At 56.3% G+C, this 18,326-nt stretch overlaps 1 protein-coding gene and 1 pseudogene across 1 annotated transcript; both read right to left on the bottom strand.

Moving 5' to 3' along the window:
• Positions 1 to 145: 145 nt before the first annotated feature.
• Positions 146 to 17,718, bottom strand: LOC125532999 (disease resistance protein Pik-2-like; annotated as a pseudogene).
• On the bottom strand, positions 13,658 to 14,611 carry LOC147992049 (uncharacterized). Its single transcript, XM_087543025.1, has one exon. It carries the CDS (start codon positions 14,609 to 14,611, stop codon positions 13,658 to 13,660), a length of 954 nt encoding a protein of 317 aa, XP_087399151.1.
• Positions 17,719 to 18,326: the final 608 nt, after the last annotated feature.

Raw genomic sequence — 18,326 nt, 5'->3', positions numbered from 1 at the left:
AGTCTTGGATCTGTCATTGCTACTCCACTGCAAAAGTTCCTTTCTCTTTAATCCCCAAGGCTGCAAATCTTAGTTCTTAATTACCAAAAATTACATAATCGAAACACAAGCAATACCAGTGCTCAACAGAAAGAAACCTTTTTCTTCTTCTGAAAAAATAGAAATATGACGATCCTGAATGAAAACAGAGCTTGAGTCTCAGTCATGAAAAGTAACCAATGGGAATGACCAAAAACACCATGTATGTAGCAAGTAGAAACTGAAGCACTCTTTTGGGGCTCGCCCTTTTTGTGCTTGTAGTTTTCATCTTCTAATATGGATGTAGGTGACATTAATCCCAAGCAAGCTAAGCTAATAAGCTCCACATCACCTTGACCTAGTAGAATATAAGAAGTACAGCATATGTATTTGAGATGCTTTCAAAAGCTTTTGGTAACTTAAAAGGAAATCATATTGTTGGAGAAAATAAAGCCATGTTTTAAAACGATGCATGATGCAAGATCAAATTATGTATTAGTATTACTCACCTCCTGGTTCCATCAGTGTTGCCTTCATCCTTGCATTTTTCCTGGTCACTTTGAGTCTCTTGGTTCCCCAAAAATAGTAATTGTAGGATGGTTGAGGTTGACCTCGCAGCAGCTGCAGCCTTGCTCTCGGAAGGTGCACAACCATCTGTGCCAAGCACCGCGATTACTTGTTTCAGACAAGTGAGATGCTCAATGCCTATGTAGAAGCCATAGGTAGTTGCCACTGACACAAGGCATGGAATACCAAGCTTCTTAAGCTTGGGCATAGCGCCTTTCATGAACGTTAAGTATGCCTCGGCTTCACCACTGATGTTGAACTCCTTCAGACTTGGGAATCCAATGTCTTGGACTATAATTAGCCTATCTTTTGGTCCTATCTTCAACCACAGTTCTAGGCAAAGTAAGGATGGGATCTCCCCAACAACGAGTAGACCCTTCTCCGTTAATTTAGTTAAATTAATGTCCAGGTAAGTAAGGTTGTTGAGTGTTGGTGCAATCCACTTTGGAACATTCACGAAATAGCAATCGCCGGACATATAAAATAGTTGAAGGGAAAATGGCAATGGAGACCAAGAATCCAAGAACTCAAGGGAACCACCATACATAGTTATTCGTAAAGACATGAGTTTATAGTTGCTAAGCTTGCATAGTGAGCAAAGTAACATTTGTTCATGCCTTTTGTACTCCTTGGGTCCTCCACGATCTAAATATATGTCAAGTTCAAACAAACTTGTTAGGTTCCCGAGATCGTCCACTACAGCTACTGGGCTACGGGTAATATTGAAGCCTGAAATGACTCGCAAGTTCCTCATTACTCCAATTCCGTTTGGTAACTTAGTTCCCACTGCAACAAGTAGGTGTTGTAGTTTAATGAGCTGCACTATTCCACATGGCAACTCTTGCACACATGTATCCCTAAGATCTAGGGTCTCTAGCCCACCTAACATTACAATCCCTGATGGTAGCTTTGATATGACCGTGCACCTATAGCTGAGGTATTTTAGGTTGAACAATTTGTCCATATTGCGCATATCATAATCGTCAAAACCCTCACAATCCTTAAAATCTAGTACACGCAAAGCTTCAAATTTAACAAGGCAAGGCAAGTGTTTGATGCAATTTGATGACGTTGCAGTTAGTGATCGAACATGGCTTAAATCTAAACATGCCAACACATTTGCAAGCTTCCGGTCAATGTATTGGATGGATAGTCGTCGAATAAAACCATGATGGTTTGGCAAGCACGTTTGTCCTCCTTCTCCATCGACAACAATAATGAAATTATCTTGAGACGATTTTGAAATGATAATATCAAGCATCATGTCATGGACTCGGCGGGTACTAGCTTTGCCATCATAATCAATGTACACTGGTTGAACCAAGCTTTTATTAATAAGCTTGTAGAAGTAGTTCTCAGCGACCTCTTGCCGACATTGCCCATGCTCTTCAGAGATAAAGCCTTCTGCTATCCATCGCCTCACTAGCGTGTCCCTATCAATCACATAATCCTCAGGGAAGACACTTAAATACAACAAACATGTCTTGAGATTAGATGAAAGATCATTATAACTAAGCCATGGTATGTTATTCATTCCTCTTGGATCTTGTTATTTTCCAAAGTAGAGCCAATTGACCTATTAACCTTCTCCCACTCTACCTTGACAACTGGTTTGTTTGCTAGTAAACTAGAGATAGTAATAATTGCAATGGTAGACCTCCACATTTTTTGAGGATTTTATCTGAAACCTCCTTCAAACATGTTTGGGCAGCAGTTCTCAGAGCCAAAAATGCTTTTGTCGAACAATGTTTTGGAGTGCATATCACTTAGGGCTTCCATGTCATACACATGGTCATAATACCTTGGACAACACGACCTTGCTACATATCTAATGCGTGTAGTAGCTATAGTTCTGCTAGAACGGTTATTCTCTAGGAAAGCACACCTGATATTGCTCCATGCTTGTGTACACCATATATCATCAATTATGATAAGATACCTAACATATAGTAATAAATATCATACACCACCCAATTATGATAAGAAATTGAACTAAAAGGTGCAGATCATGCATGCCATATGTCGGAGTAAGTGGCCACGGGTAGCCTAGCCGGCTTCCCCTGGCCTTTCTGAAAAAATTACGAGCCGATCCGGCTCTCAAGAATCCAAGACATGGGGCCGCCTTCCCCTGGCCGGCTGTCTCCCAGGCCGGCTATCGGAAGGCAGCCCGACTTCGGCCCTCATGAAGGAAGCCGCGGGAGGGCCGGCTCCGAGGAGCCGGCTGCGATAAGGCCGACTCCAAGGAGCCGGCTGCGATAAGGCCGACTCCAAGGAGCCGGCTCCCATAAAGCGGTCGAGATTGTACCCTCGAAGTCTGCACCCACATAACGGCGATGTGACGGGGCGTGGCTACAGTAAGGCTGGCCATCCCCGAATCCCGGAGCACGTCTGGCATAGTGTCGTACGGGTGGCCGTGACCCGTCCGGCGCAGCACTGTTGCCACGTTGACCCTGATGTCATCCACGACGGGCTGCCAGTATGGCCCACGGGCGGTGGGCCCCTTCGGGCAGAGAGACACCCGAAGGCGGCCAGACCTCCCCCAGTCGGCCCAAGATAGAGTCGGCTCCCCACAGCCGGCTGGCTACCTCCCTCGAAGAAGACGTCCCATTAAGGAGACAAGACGTGGAGGGGCTACAGTGGTCGCCCGCCGGACGGCAGCACTGTAGCCACGCTTACCTCGGCAAAGCCCTCGTCACCAAGATTGAGCAACAGTAACCAGCCACCGACAAGGCCCTGGACAGTGGGGCCTGCCTGTCGACCCAGGGGCCGGCAGCCGACGGGATCCACTAGTCGGCGGGCCCCAGCAGCCGACGCGGAAGCCGGCGAGCATAGACACAGACGGCTGGGCCCCACGCCCAGCCGGATTACCATTGTACCCCCGGGGTAGGCCTATTTAAACCCCCCGGGACACCCATGCAAAGGGTTGATCCCTGCTAGCTTTAGACACCACGTAGGGAGGAGAAGAGAGCAAGCAGAGCCCTTCTTCCTCCTCTCGCCAAACAGCTCAAGGAGCATCGTGTAGCTACTTGTTCATCTAGTGATCATGCGGAGACCCCGCAGAGCAGCAGTAGGGGTGTTATCTCCACGGAGAGCCCCGAAACTGGGTAAGATTCGCCGGCGTGTATGTCTTCGCCTCATCCCGTTTCCAGGCACCGGCGATGTTTTACTGGCTCCCACAATGATAAGCCACCCGTTGGCGTATGTCGCACCTACCACCCGACATTTGGCGCCCACTGTGGGGCCAGGTGCACCGTCGTCCGGAGACCTGTTCTGGACGGGAACCCTCTTCCTCCCCCGCGAGCGCAGCCAGCCCGGCACGCCCGATGGCGCTTGCCACGACGCGCTGCATGACGTCACCAGCGCCTGCGCAGCGAGCAGCCTCGCTGATCTCCTCGACAAGACCCTCATCTCCGACGAGCTCGCCTCCGATGCGGGCACCGACCACCTCGTCAACCTCCTCGGCCGGCTCCATGTCTCCAGCGAGCCTGCTGTGGACTTGGAATCGGTTGGCTCCACCGATCCGATGCCTGTCGACTCCGACACAGCCTCATTCGACACCTTCCCCACCAACGTCCACAGCCGCCTTGGTGATGGTCATCGGCCACGACGACGCTGCTGACGAGAGCGCCCACGCCGCCCCGCACGCGGCGGTCCACGACTTGTCCATCCCCCTCCCGGCCGACGCCGACGCTGAAGCACTGGAGGCTCGCCGCCTCGCCCTCCTCGCGGAGGGCCGGAAGTTGGTTTCCATGAGACGCCTCGCTGAGGCCCACCGACGCGAGGCCGACCGCGCCGCCTTTGGCACGCCGCCCCCAGGCGGGCCTAGCCGGGCCGGCGTTGTCAGACAGCGCGGTGCTGTTGTTGCCGACACGTTAGGAGTCGACCGCCCAGTCTACGCCACTCCACTCGAAAACCTGCGCGTCGCCCAGGCGGCCGTAGACGAGCTAGACGGACTGGGGGCCGAAGAACTCCCCCACATGACCCGACGCATCCAGCAGCTGATCGATGCAGCCGCGCAGCGGCACGAAGCCGACGCCTGCGCGAAAAGCCCTCCCCTGCGCCGAGATCATGGCGCGACGTCCCGGACGCCGACTGCGGGTAGAGACCGCGCGCGGCGCGAGAAAGAGCCGGCTGCCAGCCGAAGCCAAACCCGGATCTCCATCGAACGAGACGCAGAAGGCCACCCTCGGGCCGTGGAGTGGCGGGGCAACCCGCCTCCGCCCCGGCCCCGTGGAGAGACATCCCACCCCGCCGCCTGTTGCGCATCCGACTCTCAGCGGCCGGCTAGGTCGCCGCGAAGGAGTCGGCGAGAACGACGCCCGCCATCGGATCGACCGCCTGGCGCGATCCCTGGCGCTGGAAGAAGAAGATGATGTCGGTCCGCCTTGCTTCGGCCCCCGCATCCGCGACGAGCCCTTCCCCAAAGGGTTCTCGCTCCCAAGAGACACGCCCAAGTACAACGGCTCCGTGAAGCCGGAAGATTGGTTGATCGACTACTCCATGGCGGTTAGCATAGCCAACGGCAACCGGCGCGTTGCCGTGAAGTACGTGCCCCTCATGCTGCAAGGCACGGCGCGGACCTGGCTCAACAGCCTCAAACCACACAGCATCAACAGCTGGCTAGATTTCACAGAAGCTTTCGTCTGCAACTTCACTAGCACCTACAAGCGGGCTCCCAAGCCCAGACAGCTCTCCTTGTGCGTACAAGGCCCCGCCGAGTCCACTCGCGACTACCTCACACGTTGGCCCGAGCTCCGCAACTCTTGCGAAGGGGTGCACGAGGTGCAAGCCATAGAATACTTCACTGCCGGGTGCCGAGAAGGCACCCTCCTCAAGCACAAGCTTCTCCGCGACGAGCCGACTACCCTCGACGAGCTTCTGGACATAGAGGACAAGTACGCCACCGCCGACTCCTCAATGAAGACCGAGCTCCGGGTAGACGCGTCCGGGAAAGTACTCAACCCGGCGCCCAAGACGCCGGCTGGGGATTCCGGCCGACGCCCACACTCGAACGACCACAAGCGCAAGGGCCCCGCGCCGCCTCCCGTCAGCCGGCAGGTGGCCACAGTCGAAGACGTGCCGCCCGAAGGGCGGCCCGCGCCCAAGAAACCCAAGGGCGGCAGGCCGGCTTGGCAGCCGGCCTTTTCCTACGAGTAAACTCTCGACGCCCCGTGCAAGTTCCACAGCGGCGCGAAGCCGTCCAACCACACAACCCGGAAGTGCCACTGGCTCACCCGAATCTCTAAAGGCGAAGGGCTCGCACCGCCTCCGCCTGCCGGCCCGCCACCTCCGTCTCCGCAGCCGCCGGCCGACCGGCCCGCAGTCGGAGCCGTGCACGATGAGTTCCCCGACGAGCATGCCGCCTATATCATCTTTACAAGTCAGCCCGAAGACCGGCGCAGCAAGCGCCGAGAGCACCAAGAAGTCAACATGGTTGCTGCCAACCCTGCTGAGCACATGCACTGGTCAGAAAAACCTGTCAGCTGGAGCCGGACCGACCACCCAGAGGTGATGCCGTCTCCCGGCTCTTATGCGTTGGTTTTGGATGCCACCCTTGCAACGGACAGACGTGCTGCCCGATTCTCCCGCGTGCTGATAGACGGCGGGAGCAGCATCAACATCCTGTACCGTGACACCATGGAGAAGCTGAATGTCAAGACGAAGCAACTCATGCCTACTCGGACTGTGTTCCACGACATCGTACCCGGCCTGTCCTGCGCCCCCATTGGCAAGATCAAGATTGATGTACTTTTTGGGGACAAGGAGCATTTCCGCCGGGAAGCGATCTGGTTTGAAGTGGTGGACCTGGAGAGCCCTTACCATGCATTGCTTGGCCGACCTGCCTTGGCCAAGTTCATGGCAGTTCCCCACTATGAATACCTCAAGATGAAGATACCAAGCACCAAAGGCGTCATCACCGTAGCCGGCGATTACAAGAAGTCCTCCGAGTGCGCAGCAGCCAGTAGCTGGCTGGCCGAGTCCCTTGTGATTGCCGAAGAGAAGAAGATGTTGGACCGGGTCGTGGCCATGGCCGGCAAGCAGTCGGCCCTGTCCCCCGATCCCAAGGAGTATGATGCCCAAGGATTTTTCCAGCCGGCCAAGGAGACGAAGAAGATACCTCTTGACCCCGAGCACCCAGAGAGGTTTGCCGTCATCGGGGCAAACCTAAACAGCAAATAGGAAGGCGAGCTCGCCGACTTCCTCCGTGAGAATCAGGACATCTTTGCATGGTCCCCCAAGGACATGCCGGGTGTTCCGAAGGAATTCGCCGAGCACAAATTACACGTCCGAGACGACGCCAAACCAATCAAACAACCCCTCCGCCGACTGTCGGAGGAGAAACGCAGGATCGTGGGAGAGGAGATGGCCCAGCTTCTGGCAGCCGGCTTCATTATGGAAGTTTTCTTTCCAGAGTGGCTCGCCAACCTGGTCCTCGTGCTAAAGAAGAACAACAAGTGGCGCATGTGTATAGACTACACAAGCCTCAACAAGGCCTGCCCCAAAGATCCCTTTGCCCTGCCAAGGATTGACCAAGTGATAGACTCCACGGCCGGATGCGAGCTGTTGAGTTTCTTGGATGCTTACTCAAGATACCACCAGATAAAGTTAGATCCGGCTGATCGCCTGAAGACCGCCTTCATCACGCCATTCGGAGCCTTCTGCTACCTGACTATGACATTCGGCTTGAGAAATGCCGGTGCCACTTTTCAGCGTTGCATGCAGAAGTGCCTCCTCAAGCAGCTCGGCAGAAATGCTCACGTCTACGTAGACGACATTGTGGTGAAGACGGAGAAGCGCGGCACCTTGCTGGAAGACCTCAAAGAAACATTTGAGAACCTACGCCGTTTCCAAATCAAGCTCAACCCCGAGAAATGCGTGTTCGGAGTACCAGCCGGCCAGCTCCTAGGCTTCCTGGTCTCCGAACGCGGCATCGAATGCAACCCGGTGAAGATCAAGGCCATTGAGAGAATGGCGATTCCCACCAAGCTTCGAGACATCCAGAAGTTCACCGGGTGCTTGGCCTCCCTAAACCGCTTCATCAGCCGGCTCGGAGAGAAAGCTCTCCCCCTCTACCGCCTCATGAAGAAGACCACTCACTTCGAGTGGAATGACCAAGCTGACCAAGCTTTCCACGAGCTGAAGAAGATGCTGGCCACACCGCCAGTCCTGGCAGCGCCGACTGAGAAAGAACCCATGCTCCTCTACATTGCCGCAACCAGCCGGGTGGTCAGCACCGTCATCATAGTCCAACGCCCAGAAGAGGGCCGAGCCCAGCCGGTCCAGAGGCCGGTGTACTATTTGAGCGAGGTACTGTCCGCCTCGAAGTAGAACTACCCGCACTACCAAAAGATGTGTTATGGCGTGTACTTCGCCGCCAAGAAGCTGAAACCCTACTTCCAAGAGCATCCCATCACGGTCGTATGCACCGCCCCGCTGGCCGAGATCATAGGCAGCCGGGATGCATCCGGCCGGGTGGCGAAATGGGCCATCGAGCTGGCCCCTTAGGCGATCTTCTACCAGCCTCGCACCGCCATCAAATCCCAAGCATTGGCCGACTTCCTCGTCGACTGGGCCGAGACCCAGTACCTGCTGCCGGCTCCCGACTCCACTCATTGGCGCATGCACTTCGATGGGTCCAAGATGCGCACCGGCTTGGGAGCCGGCATCGTCCTCACCTCTCCCAAAGGCGACAAGCTCAGATACACGCTGCAAATCCACTTTGCCGCCTCCAACAATGTAGCCGAGTACGAGGCGCTCATACACGGGCTCCGGCTTGCCAAAGAGCTCGGCATTCGCGGGATCCTATGTTATGGCGACTCGGACTTGGTGGTCCAGCAATCATCCGGCGACTGGGACGCCAAGGACGCAAATATGGCAAGCTACCGCTTCCTCGTTCAGCAGATCAGTGGGTATTTTGAAGGATGCGAGTTCCTCCATGTACCGCGAGCCGACAACGAGCCAGCTGATGCTCTGGCTCGAATAGGCTCCACCCGGCAAGCAATACCAACCGGCGTCTCTCTACAACGCCTCCTCAAGCCGTCTCCAGAGTCCGATTCCATCTTCGTGCCGCCTGACCCCGACGCGGCCGGGTCCGGCTCGAAGAGCCAAGCAGGTGACCCGGGGACTTCGATAGTCGGCCCAGGAACGTCAGCAGGCGGCTCGGGGACTTCCGTAGTTACGCCCGACCCGGGGACTGCCTCACCCGGCTCGGGGACTACGGTAGTCGGCCCGGAGGCTACACCAACACAACAGGCGGCGGCCGACTCCAGCATTTCACCGCCCAGCCCGCCCGCCCTGGTCGCAGTAGCCGTTTTGGCAATAGAAGAAGTCGCAGCTCTGTCATGGGCCCAACCCATCCTCAACTTCCTAATAAACCAAGATCTGCCGGCTGACGAAGTAGAGGCAAGACAAGTCCAACGCCGAGCCGGAGCATACACAATCGTCAACAGAGAACTCGTCAAGCGCAGTGTCACTGGAGTCCTCCAGCGATGCGTTGAGCAAGAGAAGGGCATTGCAATCCTGAGAGACATCCACCAAGGAGAATGCGGCCACCATCCGGCCTCAAGATCACTCGTCGCCAAAGCCTTCCGCCATGGTTTCTTTTGGCCGACTGCTTTGGATGACGCCAAGGAGTTAGTTAAACATTGCAAAGGGTGCCAACTCTTCAGTTCCAAGCAACACATGCCGGCTTCAGCACTCAAGACCATTCCCCTCACTTGGCCCTTCGCCGTTTGGGGACTGGACATGGTGGGCCCATTCAAGACAGCGCGCGGCGGCATGACACATCTGCTTGTCGCCGTGGACAAATTCACCAAATGGATTGAGGCAAAGCCGATCAAGAAGCTGAATGGGCCGACTGCCGTCACATTTATCGCAGATATAACAACTCGGTACGGCGTGCCACACAGCATCATCACCGACAATGGCACGAATTTCGCCAAGGGAGCCTTGGCACGTTTCTGCGCGACGCAAGGCATCCGGTTGGACCTAGCGTCCGTCGCCCACCCGCAGTCAAACGGCCAGGTCGAGCGAGCCAACGGCCTCATCCTCTCCGGCATCAAGCCCCGACTGATCGTACCACTGGAGCGTTCAGCCGGCTGTTGGCTCGATGAGCTGTCGGCTGTCCTTTGGAGTCTGCGCACTACACCAAACAAGTCAACCGGCTTCACCCCTTTCTTCCTCGTGTATGGTGCCGAGGCGGTCATCCCAACTGACATCGAGTTCGACTCGCCTCGGGTAACCATGTACACGGAAGCGGAGGCCAAGGAAGCACGAGAAGACGGTGTCGACCTGCTGGAAGAAGGCCGGCTGTTAGTCCTCAGCCGATCCGCCATCTATCAGCAGCGCCTGCGTCGCTACCACAGCCGGAAGGTCAAGCCAAGATCCTTCCAAGAGGGCGATCTTGTGCTCCGGCTGATCCAGCGAACAGCCGGCCAGCACAAGCTCTCGCCCCCTTGGGAGGGCCCCTTCGTCATCAGCAGAGCCTTAGGCAACGACTCCTACTACCTGATCGACACGCAGAAGCCGAAGGCATGAAAGAGAGATAACTCCGGCAAGGAGTCAGAACGACCATGGAACGCCAACCTCCTCCGAAGGTTTTACAGCTGAAATGCAGTATGTATCACGCTAACTTTTGTACTAAGTACGAGACAATAGGCCCCCCGAGGAGAGCTCGGGGACTGCCATCTTTTATCTATGAATGAATAGTATCATGCTTATGACCTTGTCATTACATTTATTTGTTCCGTCCGGCACCGGGTTCGACTAGTCGGCCCGGGGACTGGCCGACTGGAGTTATATTAGAAGTCCTACCCGCGGTGAGACAAGTAGTGTGCCGGCACCCAAGCCTTCTCTTGCCAAAAGTCGCAGTTCGAAGAACTGGCTGTCCGGCTGGCAAGAGTTAAAGGCAGGAAAGGACGCCCACACGAAAAACGGCTAGGGACTAACGGACTAGTATAACAAAAGCCGGTTTCTCTCCCACCACCGACCGACTACCAGAGTAGCCGGTCGGCCGGCTTCCATTCACTTCACTTCAATCCAAGAAAGCTCGAGTACTTGCCTCCCCAAAAGGGGAAGGTGGCAAAGGAAACAGCCTAAGGATAAAAAGCATACATGAATGGAAACCAAACATGCACAAGTTAATATTTACATAAAAGACCTTCAAAAGGCCAGCATTCAACATAGTTTGGATACACCCCCAGTGGGTGAAACTGCGGAAGCTTAATAAAATTGTTCAGAAGGCAACAAGCAGGAAAAAACAAGGACGGCAGATTAAGCCGGCGGAGCGACTGACGAGCCGGGCAGGTCGGTGGAGACGGCAGTGCCGGCTGGAGGAGTGGCCGCCTGGCGAACCTCGGCATGATCACCGCCTCCCGCAGAAGGCGCGCTTGCACGCGCCTTGTTGCTGGAGGCACGGTCAGGCTGAGGCTGGCTGGCTGTTCCACCGACCGGCTCGACGTCTCCGCTTTCCTCTCCTTCGTCGTCTTCGCCTTCGTCGCTGGAGGCGATCTCTTCTGCCGAGTCTTCACCCGCCGCCGGGTCCAGCCCGAACCACTCCTCCGGCTGGGCAACGCCGTCATCATTAATCTCGGGAGCAAAGACGCTGATGTCAGTACACTCGGCGATTGTCGATGCGCGCTGAGCGATAGCCGGCCGCACCTCCGCTAGCTCTTCGTCGGCCTCCAGCCGCCAGGTGCGCAGCTGGTCCAGGTTCAGCCCCGGATACCAAGCTCGGACGAACTCCAGCGCCCGCCCAGCTCCAAGCCGGGCCGCCGACGCCTTCCAGGCCTCGAAGCGGCCAACCGCAACCTCCAGCCAGTTGGCAGTCCGGCTCGGGGTGCGGGGAATCGTCTCGCTTGGCCAGAGGGCGGCCAACACCCGCGCTCCGGCGCGCTGGAGGCGGCGGAGCATACGATGAGCCGGCTGCAGCCGCACTTGGACCGCCAAGAGTTGCTCTTCGAGCGACCGACTCGTGTCCGGCGCGACTTCAGCCCCCGCCTGCCGGCGCGCTTCGTGATGGGCCTCGATGGTTTGGGCGGCGAAGACGGAGTAGCCAGGAAAGTAGTCTGCACAGAGAATAAAAATCAGCTCAAGTCAGAACACAAGTCAGGCGGCAAGGGGCAGGCAAGGAGCGAGGAAAGCGGCTTATCATCGATCAAATCCTCAATATGGCCGAAGCCTTCATTCAGCGCTTGCCTGGTCTCAGCCCAGCCCGCCGCTTCAGTCTCGAACTCGGCCTTCAGGGCAGCTTCGTTATCCTGCGCCTTCTTCAGAGCCGCCTTGTGGCTCTCCTCCTGGTCAGCCAGCTTCTTGGCCAGGCGGTCATGCTCCAGGACTAAGGCGTCGTACTTGGTTTCCTTGGCGTGAAGGGCGGCCTGCGCCTCGCTGAGCTGCCCCCTTAAGTCGGCATTGGCTTCTGCGAGCACGAAAGACAAAAGAAAAACCAGTAAGGTGAAGTCGTCAGGAAAGATCCGACCCGACTGCTCAGCAGTCGGCCTGAATCTCGGGGACTACACCCAGTGGGTGCGCTGACGCGCCCCCACAGGAGATGAACGAAACCAAGTACATACTCCGGCTGCTGATCAGGTCTTCGGTTCTCCGACCCAGCTCCTGAGCCTGGGAGTTGAAGGCGGCAGCGCGGAGATTATGATACTCCTGGAAGATTAGACAGGAGGCGAGAATAAGGTAGTCGTCAAGGAAGATCCGACCCGACTGCTCAGTAGTCGGCCCGAATCTCGGGGACTACACCCAGTGGGTGCGCTGACGCGCCCCCACGGAAGAAATCAAGAGAACGAAACAACCAAAGATAGAAGACTCACCCGGATGATGGCCCGTGTCGCAAGGAACTCCTGGGTGTATTGCTGCAGCGAGGCGGCTTGGGCCTGAAGCCGGTTCCGAATCTCTTGGGCCGCCACATTCAGCTCGCACGTCCCGCCGCTGGGAGTCCACTCGGACGTGCCGGTGCTGGCCGCCTCCAAGGCCTCCGCCGTCTGGCCGGCACCCGTAGCTCGGTGCGGCTCCGGCGCAGCGGTGCCTCCCCCTGCGCACCGGCGCATTGCCGGCTGCACCTCGAGGTTGGCTCCTGCTTCCGTCTCACCCCCGGCCGGCTGCTCTGGCGCCGCAGCTAACTGGCTGCCTTGACCCGCTCCGGTTGGCGCTGCCGGCGGTGCCCCCTCCACGAAGATCACGGAGTCCTCCCTCCGCTCCATCACCGGCGGTTCTTGGTCGACCTCCTCCAGCGGAGGCACAGGAATGTCGGGGGCCACGGCGCGGAGGGGAATGGCTAGCAGCGGAGGCTGGTTGTGTGAAGCCTCCGCCTCCATCTCCGCAGCTGCCGCCTCCGCCCAGGCCTTGGCTGCTGCCTCGGCCTGCTCCTTCGTCGCCTGGGCGGCCCTTCACTCCGCCGCCTCCCGCTCCTCCCGCACCTCTCGTGCGTTCCGCTCCGTGGCCTCCCTGAGGTCGGCGCGGGGATCCACGCGGCGGGAACCTGAAGACCCTCCAGTCGGCCCGACTATGGAGCCGCCCGGACCCCGCTCAAGGGAAAGCGGCGCCCTGTCCGGTGAGCAAAGAAAGGTTTTAGAAGAGTTTTCAATCGAAAAGAACAACAAAAAATATGTATCCAAGTATTCGACGACTTACGCTGAGACCGTCTGCGGCTGCTTCACCGCCTTGCGGAAGCGGGCCTCCTTCGCGGCCGCCTCATCTCGCTTGGTCGCCGCTGTGGAAGCCTTGGACTTCTTCGGCCCGCTGCCGAAGAGGATCGACACGGCCCGGCGCTTCTGGGCGCCGCCGCCAGCAGCCGGCGCGGCGGAAGAGCTCGCGCCTTGATGATCAGGCGCCGGCTGGCGGCACGGGGCGACTTCGACCTCGGCATCATCCGGCCAGTCCTCGAAGCCGGCCGTGAGCCCCGCGCCTCCGGCCTCGTCGCTTTCCCCCATGATGGCGTCTTCCATGGCGGCCGCTCCCAAGTCCGGGTCGTCGGCGTCGTCCACCGTGCGGTCAGGGACGAGCTGGCGCTCTACCCCTGCGGCCCTGGTCGTCGGCGGAAGGAGAGGGTTCTACAAAAGGCAAATCAATTGATCAAGAGTCGACTATCATGAGGCCGGCTACAAAAGGAAGAAAAGAAGAAAGAACTTATGACGGGCGGAGGGTTGGCGCGAGAGTACGGCCCCTTGCCGTACCGCCAATCCTCGGCGAGTTTGCAGTTGAAGATATAGTTCACCATGTAGGAGACCTCCGCACGAGGCATCTCCCTGGTGCTCAGCCGGCTTGGGTCGAAGCGGCCGCTCATCTGACAAACCATGTGAGGTCGGCTTTGGAGGGGAAGAACCCGGCGCTCCACGAAGGCGGCCACCAAGTCGGCTCCGGTCAGGCCCTCCGACTGGATCATCACCCGAAGCCGGGAGACAGCTGCGTTCCCGGCCTGAGACAACGACCTGGCCCGGTAGCTCCACGAAGGTCGCCTCCCAGCCGGCGGGCCGGCTTCATAAGCCGGCAGGTTGACGTAGTCGCCTTGCTGCGCGACATTCTTCACGTAAAAGTATGACTTCTGCCAGAGCTTCACCGACTGGATCAGCGGGATGGGCGGGAACGGGTTGTTCTCGCTCGCCCGCCTCATGGCAATAAAGTCTCCGCAAGGGGCGGGCACGCCCGCGACGACGGTGCCGAGCTTGCTTTGGAAGAATTCCGCCCACAGCTCAAGCGTGGGGAGGACCCCAAGGAAGCCTTCGCACAGCGTGACGAAGGCCGACAGCAGCATCACCGCATTGGGCGTGAGGTGATGCGGCTGGAGGTTGTAGAATTCGAGAAAGGCGCGGAGGAACCCGCTCGCCGGAAGGCCGAAGCCACGCAGGCAGTGCGAGCGGAAGATCACTCGCTCTCCTTCCTCCGGTGCCGGCGAAATCTCCTCCTCCGGCGCTAGACGAACCCAAACGAAGTCCTCGCCGGGCAGGCGTCGCGTCTGGCGAAGGAACGCGACGTGGTCCTCATGGACGTTGGAGCCATCCCACGAGCTTGACAGCGCCATGGGGCAGCGCGGCGAGAAGCAAGACGATGCGGCGGCGGAACGGCGCGGCAAAGACTTACTGCGGCGGCGGGAAGGAGAAGAAGGAAGACGAGAGGGGGCGGAGCGAGGGAGAGCGTGCGAGCCTCTGCCGCTCCCCCTCCTCCCCCTACTTATAGACCGCGCGGCGGAGCCGAGGAGGCGTGGCGTGGGGGAACGTAGGGATCAACTGTGCCCACTCCCCCACGTCCCGTGATTATTACGCCCTAATGGCGTAATAAAATCGCTGCGGGAAGGCGAGCGGTCCGCATGGGCCGCAGAAGATCCATGCTCGGGCCGAAGCCTAGTAGTGGCGGGCCCGGTCCTGCGGCAGCGTCCCGTCGCGCGCGTGCACTAGCAGGGTTTCCTTGCCACATGGCCCGCGGGATGGCCTGCGGACAGCTCGCAGGTCGACCGCGTTCCCGCCTACGAGAAGCGGAGCTCTCCGAAGTCGGCACGCACAAGCAAAGCCGGCCCCTCAGGATAGGAAGCTGACCAAGCTTCTCGTCCCTTTATCAGCCTCGAAGCTCGCTCAGCTTCGGGGACTACTGTCGGAGTAAGTGGCCACGGGTAGCCTAGCCGGCTTCCCCTGGCCTTTCTGAAAAAATTACGAGCCGATCCGGCTCTCAAGAATCCAAGACATGGGGCCGCCTTCCCCTGGCCGGCTGTCTCCCAGGCCGGCTATCGGAAGGCGGCCCGACTTCGGCCCTCATGAAGGAAGCCGCGGGAGGGCCGGCTCCGAGGAGCCGGCTGCGATAAGGCCGGCTCCAAGGAGCCGGCTCCCATAAAGCGGTCGAGATCGTACCCTCGAAGTCTGCACCCACATAACGGCGATGTGACGGGGCGTGGCTACAGTAAGGCTGGCCACCCCCGAATCCCGGAGCACGCCTGGCACAGTGCGCTGTACGGGTGGCCATGACCCATCCGGCGCAGCACTGTTGCCACGTTGACCCTGATGTCATCCACGACGGGCTGCCAGTACGGCCCACGGGCGGTGGGCCCCTTCGGGCAGAGAGACACCCGAAGGCGGCCAGACCTCCCCCAGTCGGCCCAAGATAGAGTCGGCTCCCCACAGCCGGCTGGCTACCTCCCTCGAAGAAGACGCCCCATTGAGGAGACAAGACGCGGAGGGGCTAAAGTGGTCGCCCGCCGGACGGCAGCACTGTAGCCACGCTTACCTCGGCAAAGCCCTCGTCACCAAGATTGAGCAACAGTAACCAGCCACCGACAAGGCCCTGGACAGTGGGGCCTGCCTGTCGACCCAGGGGCCGGCAGCCGGCGGGACCCACCAGTCGGCGGGCCCCAGCAGTCGACGCGGAAGCCGGCGAGCATAGACACAGACGGCTGGGCCCCACGCCTAGCCGGATTACCATTGTACCCCCGGGGGGTAGGCCTATTTAAACCCCCCGGGACACCCATGCAAAGGGTTGATCCCTGTTAGCTTTAGACACCACGTAGGGAGGAGAAGAGAGCAAGCAGAGCCCTTCTTCCTCTTCTCGCCAAACAGCTCAAGGAGCATCGTGTAGCTACTTGTTCATCTAGTGATCATGCGGAGACCCCGCAGAGCAGCAGTAGGGGTGTTATCTCCACGGAGAGCCCCGAAGCTGGGTAAGATTCGCCGGCGTGCATGTCTTCGCCTCATCCCGTTTCCAGGCACCGGCGATGTTTTACTGGCTCCCACAATGATAAGCCACCCGTTGGCGTATGTCGCACCTACCACCCGACACCATAAATAGACCATTTTTTGCGGGAACATTGTGTGTGCTTCATGTACTCAACTAGCAATTAAATCAAGTTTATTATGCTTATTGTTTATGTGTATCGTGCTCATTACTTAAGTTTACGTATGGAGTTTATTCTACTTGTGTAGTATGTCGACTTCATTGAATTTTGTACCTAAAGGAGACTCAACTCTAGTTACCTAACCAAAAGAAAAATCTATTTTCACTGTTTATAATTTGGCAACACTATGTCACAATACATCTTTGAGTATCTATGAAACTAGAATAGAAGATATAGTGAATGGGCCATGCAACTCCAGCGTTGTCTGTTGAAATAATCACAAATGGATTTATTGATTGCATAAGAGATATGGAAGAAACCAATGGAAGTTATATATGAACCTCCAACGTTGTAAATGCTTCATAAACTCTTAAGTTAGTTTAGTGTACCACGAATATTTGTTATGTTATCATATCTAGTTTATTGTAAATATGTATCATGACCACACTGTAGATAATATATGAAGAAATGCTAAAGAAATATGCACGAGTCATGTTTTGTAGGAAAACAATGAGTTGAATTAACTCTTATCTTGTAGTAGCTCTCTCAGCTTTGCAATAGATGTAATTTCATCCCAAATGTCGCTACCATTTGTGAACCCATCTGGGTGAGGCAATCTGTAGACCGGATCATTGATAATTTTCCTTATGTTTGGCTTCTGTGAAATTGATACAAAAGCCCGACAATCAAAACGCCCTTGAACCTTGCGATATACCTCATTGGCTAATATTGTCTTCCCTAATCCACCAAACCCAACAATAGACAAAATCCTACTAGTACTATATGACTGTTTCGTCCACTATCCACTTGGCAAGATCATCTCTTGGACCATCAATGCCCACAAGATTTGTCTCCTCGACAAAAAGAGCACATAGTCGTGGATCGACGACTATATGGCTAGACATGCTACAAGTAGTAGCATCTAGATTGTAACTATTCTTGAGTTCTTTCACTTGCTTGATCCGAGTCTTGAGTTCATTGATTTGGTTGGCGATTCCACATCGCGCTCCAAGGGCCTTTAGTTGGCGAGTGGTAACGCGGAAGAAGTCCTTGAAGCCGGTGTGAAGCCCACCATTTCCGATCCGGTAAATGAAAATATCTATGCAATCCTCTATATCGTATGCCAACTCTCTCACCATGGAGATCCATTGCTTGACCTAGATGTCTGGATCTTCTAGTATAGCATACTTCCAGACCGCAACTTCCATACTGGCTAGCTCACATCCGAGTGACATGATCTCACGTCGAACGCCTTTGAGGCGGCCATACTCACCAGCAAGGGGCCCAATACGCCTAGTGTATTTTCCCATATGTGTGCCTACTTATCATATTATTTTAGGTACAGATGATGTCGATACACTAGGAGTGGCTTCATTCACAGGGGTCAAGGCAACATCAAATTTTTTCTCAAATACGCACGAGTGTGCGTATCATAGTATAAAGAAGGATCGGGGAAGGCACCCGTCCACAGAGTTCGTTACATTACATGTACATGACAAATCCACCTCCACCCTACCTATCTTCCTAACTAACTCCTCGCATCTGCCCACCTAGACAGCGCACTAAGGAAGGGCTCGAGATCACCCTTCAGTAGCCCTGCCGCTCTCCACGCCCTACCTTCTCTCTCAATGATTGTAGCTGATCGAGGGATTGAGGGTGCAGCACCAAATTTTTAAAAAGAGATAATAAGAGAAGACCATGCATACCTCTATTGAATGACAAGAGAAGATCATTCAGATGGGATAGGAAGAGGTTGGAGAAAAGAGAGGGGTAACTAGAGTGGCGAGTTTAGCAATTTTTGAATCGTTTCTCCTTTTAGTGTCTTTAAGAGAGAAGATTATCTTTTTCAAACCGTTTCCCCTTTGATAATTGTTGTGTGGCATTAAATTAAAGTGTGTATCATTCATTACACAGAAAT

This window comes from Triticum urartu, chromosome 1A (assembly GCF_056163025.1).
Source record: "Triticum urartu cultivar PI428250 chromosome 1A, HENAU_Tu73, whole genome shotgun sequence".
In the NCBI taxonomy this organism is placed as follows: Eukaryota; Viridiplantae; Streptophyta; class Magnoliopsida; order Poales; family Poaceae; genus Triticum; species Triticum urartu.
The sequence above is the reverse complement of the archived record's forward strand: the minus strand, read 5'-3'. Positions and strand labels throughout refer to the sequence as shown.

Bases quoted from the DNA above. Each gene is read 5' to 3' on its own strand.
- LOC147992049 (XM_087543025.1), bottom strand. From the start codon at position 14,611: ATGGCGCTGTCAAGCTCGTGGGATGGCTCCAACGTCCATGAGGACCAC.